The 4,741-nt window shown below is 43.7% G+C and overlaps 1 protein-coding gene across 1 annotated transcript; it reads left to right on the forward strand.

Moving 5' to 3' along the window:
- Positions 1-2,517: 2,517 nt before the first annotated feature.
- lbx2 (ladybird homeobox 2) lies at positions 2,518-4,050 on the forward strand (the record flags this gene model as incomplete). Its single annotated transcript, XM_083651384.1, has 2 exons — positions 2,518-2,842; positions 3,584-4,050. 2 exons carry the CDS (start codon positions 2,518-2,520, stop codon positions 4,048-4,050), a joined length of 792 nt encoding a protein of 263 aa, XP_083507510.1.
- Between the last annotated feature and the right edge of the window lie 691 nt (positions 4,051-4,741).

Raw genomic sequence — 4,741 nt, forward strand, 5'->3', positions numbered from 1 at the left:
TCTCTGGACATATCTCTGCTGCCCGTAGGCCTATATCACACTCAGCTGAATCCTCTTCAACCCTTGAGGAGAACATGAAGTCTGTAACATTGCCACCAAAAAAATAAACACAGCCTTTTCTCCACTCTCATGACCAAAAGCTGGGACAACGGGATGGCCGCTTCAAGGCCTGGTGCATTTATGGGCCTGGTTGTGGGATAAATACTGCTGTGGGTAAATATAGGCTAAACTGAAAATGATTCTGCTCTAGTCGATGACAAACTGGAATTCAGTGAATAAAACATGACTGAACCCACGTGGTGTTAGTTAATTTTTATAAGAAACATTATAATAGTATTTGGCTAATTGTTTAAGCCCACTATCAAAACTGCACATTGCAAGCCAAACCTTGAATTAATATTCAGCTCATTTTCAATTAAATCCTATGAAAACTACCGTTATCACCAGGCCAGCATGCATTTTCAGTTAGGTTATCTGCACTTTTTTGATGATGATGATGATTATTATTATTAATAATAATGCTTATTATTATTATTATTTTAATCAAAACGTTGGCAATTTGTTTCTGCCCAAATTCCCAAACTAACAAAATATTGCTCGTTATGGAGAAATATATATTCAAAGTAGCCACGGAGGCTGGACCTCCAAGGCGGCTAATAGAATCTCCTGCTGTTTTATAACTCTGTCCCTAAACCAATGTCACCATATGGTCCTGCTGGCACAAGCCTCTCTGCTGCGGCTGCCTGCGCCGGTGGCTTCATCCAAATGGGTCAGACAAATCTTACAGTACTAAAAACACAAGACCACAGTGTTTGTTTTATTTAACTTCAGGCCCCTTGTTCACCTATTGTGCAATGCCACAGCTGCTAAAAAAATAAGACACTTTAAATTGTTTATTTTAAGATTGTTGTTCGAATTAGAAAACATTTCTCGATGGCTGCTGCTTCTCGTACAAGGTGTTGATATTTTCACCTCAGGTGTTTTGAATGATCTTAACCACCCAACATTATTGAAATATTTCACACTTTTTTTCAATTTTACTCAGTAAAATGCAGAATATTTCGTTCTGCCTACACTACAGGTTATGCATAATCTCCAAAACGCAGTAAAACGAATATAAGTGGCAAAGCTCAATCTGTTTGAATGTCACAGGATAAAACAACACAGGTGTTTGTTTACTCTGCACGGACCTACCTGCTGCTCCGCTCGGCGTCCATGCATGCTCAAAGTTCCCGTTAGTTTTTTGTCTCTAATCCGCTCTATGCATCCACAAATTCACATAACCAAAGTGAAAATGCCATCGCGTGACAAATCTCTCGTCCCATCCGCAAGACTCCCCATCAGTCAGTCACCTTTACCAGTCGGTTACTGCGCGCTATTGTATTGAATTACACCGTAACCCAGATCTTAATGTCACGCATGGGTAATTTGCCTAGGAAAAAATAATAACGACGTAAACAAATTCAATACAAGTTTATTTTAAAGCGATTTCTTTTCTTTATTTATTGCTTCTCAGATCTCAGCTTCTGTCTCAGCAAATGATCCCTCCACGCCCTTTCCCCTCCAGGTATTTATTTAAGTAATTTGAAAATCAACACGGGCTTCACTGCCGTTATTAATAGACAGTTTTTTCCAAAGCAGGTTGTTCATCTTTTGTCATAAGGAAACGTAAATCCACCACCTGTCATGTTGGACGTAGCGAGTTAACCTGAAACACTTAATGTTTACTCGCAGGCAAATTACTTGATCAAATGTGGTCCTATACTCAAAATGAGGTCCATAAAAATTCTCATTATGGCTGTTTTTCAGTCAAATTCCCGTGCACCACAATGCCTAATGCGCATATTACGCATGACGCACTCTGCGTAATTACGCACGAAAATGACAAAATGAATATCACGGCTGGAGACCGTTGTTGGCTCGGTGTTCCTCCAAACTTTTCCATAATGCAGGGATGCTGGTGGCAGCACTTTGACGGCCATCAACTCTCCCTTTCTACAAGAACACACCGGCAGAGGGAAACAGATGCATAAACATTTCAAGGCATCTCTCTGCTCGGCAGCGACAGACTCCTCCTATCCCCCACGTCCAATTAGTTATTATGGTCCGGCCCTTTAAGACGCAGCAGCGGGTCAGCAAGTAGTGTAGTGTTTCTCTAATTGAACTTCGCCCAATCAACAATAACTCGTTAGCAGTCGCTTTCTTTTTCTCGCTCCTTGAGACAGCTTTTTCCCCTTGCAGGGATTCACCCCCCTCCAGTCGAGCTGTTAGACTTCCTAAAGATCTGCATGGAGTTTGGCAGAGGGGCTGCGGCTCTCTGAGGGGAATACAATCCGGCTGACTTTACAACTACGCCCGAAGCATGGTTATTCTGGAGAAAACCTCACAGGCGAGCTAAGTTTCGGCTTCAAGTGGCAAAATACGGGGGTCTACGAGAAGCGCCGAACACTTGTGGACGCTTAACAACCTTTTGAATGATCAGCTTTTTCGAGCCAGCAGTGATTATTTGGGACTGCGATGACCTCCAGTAAAGACATGAAGTCGGGCTCTGTGTTGCAGTCGAGCGGCGAGGAGAGGAGACGGGCTCCGTTGGACCAGCTGCCACCGCCGGCCAACTCCAACAAGCCTCTGACGCCGTTCAGCATCGAGGATATCCTGAACAAACCCTCGGTGAAGAAGTCGGTCGCGAGTATCTGCCCGCCGAGGGTGCTGGAGAAAGTAACGGGCTCCAACTCGTCGAGGAACGGGATCACGACTCCTTCCTCGCCGCTGTGCGCGCTGGAGGAGCTGGCCAGCAAAACGTTTAAAGGTCTGGAAGTCAGCGTTATACAGGCAGCAGAAGGTAAAGATTCGCATTCAGAGTATTCATATCTTATTTGACAATTATCAACTGTTTTGTAAAGGGAAGTGCAATAGTCTTCGGTCTAACAAGCTGGGATCAATGCTACTGTATTTTGTTTTGTTTTGACTTGGCCACGAATAGCAGGGTGTCCCTTATAGGCCCTATAAGGAAGGCAGATAGCCCATATGGGAATATGAACGTAATATAATGTAATATATTAGGCTATATAACAAGGAAAATGGCGATATTTACACCTACATGTCCAAATCGCCAAAAATGAGTATGCAGCCATGATACTGTCAAAAAATTTGCCAGCCATATGGCCTTCTGTATAACTGGACAGACTGACACAAGAAGCTTAATGACTCTTTCATGTTAGAGACACTTATGAATGTCTTGTTTTTCTTAAAATAATGAGTGAACATTGCCAATGGGGGGTCATTTCACTTGTTGCCAGTGTTGTTGTGCACCTTTTTGTGACAACTGTGTCAATACATTGAAATAAATGCTAAAATAGTGTCATTTGATTAAACAAAAACAAGCCGATTTGCAGTTGGAATGCAGTGGAATTCTCTCACCCTGCAGACATTTTCACTTGCTCTAAGCAAAACAAAACGGACGCTTGTAAACTCAGCGGAGGGGCATATCTTTTGCAGTGTCGCTGGCGTAAAGGGGGGGATTGTCCCGTATGGCTGTTTCATTCCTCTTGTTTTCTCCCCCCCCCCCATGCACTCCTCCAAGGCCGTGAGCATGTAAACTCGTTCGGACAGAGGCAGACGTCGAAAAAGCGGAGAAAGTCGCGGACGGCCTTCACGAACCACCAGATCTACGAGCTGGAGAAGCGCTTCTTGTACCAGAAGTACCTATCCCCGGCCGACCGCGACCAGATCGCACAGCAGCTGGGCCTCTCCAACGCACAGGTCATCACCTGGTTCCAGAACCGCAGGGCCAAGCTCAAGCGGGACCTGGAGGAGATGAAAGCGGACGTGGAGTCCCTGAAGAAGATCCCTCCCCAGACCCTGCAGAAGCTCGTCAACATGGACGACATTGAGGAGGGGAGCGGAGAGGGGCCAGGGGCCAGGTCGCCCAGCGTCTCCCCGTCTTCCCAGCAAGGACACCGGGCTTTCCCACAGTCGCCCTCCTCCTCCAGAGACCAAACCACGGATGAGTTCTCGGAGGAGGACGAGGAGATCGAGGTGGACGATTGACAGTAGCTAGGAGCCTGTGGTTTTCATAAACAACGACAACATGAAAAAATAAAGGGGGCATTTTTCTTCCCAAACTTTTGCACGGATATTGACAAAAAGGAGAATATATTATAAACATTTAAGGAACGTTTTTTTTTCTCCCCCTCTTCCTATCAATTCTAATTTATTAATCGGACTTATAAAGCTGCAGTCTGTCTATATTTGAGGAATACATCTGCTTTCCCAGACAGACAGAGCGAACTGTTATGGTACAGGAAGACTGCAAATTGTGTATACATTTTAATATTTCACGTTATTTTTTTTATTTTTTTTTTGGTTGGTGGGGAAAGTCGTGCAATTACTTTGTTTTGCTTTTTATCATTATTCGTCCAGCTGTTAAAGTATTGGGATTTGCCAAATATTTAAATTAAATCCTTTGTTTATCACCTGCTGCACAGTGTTCCACGTCAACATGGCAGAGACTAAACCCATCTTAAATGTATTTTTTTTACAGCGATTATTGTTTCTGCGGGCATGCAGGCCGAAGGAAGCGTCACTATTAATGTCCGACTGCAAACCATCAACTTTTACACGCTCTGAGTTACTATGTGTATATAGATTAAACATCCTATGCGATAATTTTATTGTAACATCCTATTTAATCAGCATCTATGTAAATAAAGGGTATATGATATTTCAAGAAGCTTCTGGA

Source organism: Poromitra crassiceps (assembly GCF_964638095.1).
Source record: "Poromitra crassiceps genome assembly, chromosome: 15".
Taxonomy (NCBI): domain Eukaryota; kingdom Metazoa; phylum Chordata; class Actinopteri; order Beryciformes; family Melamphaidae; genus Poromitra; species Poromitra crassiceps.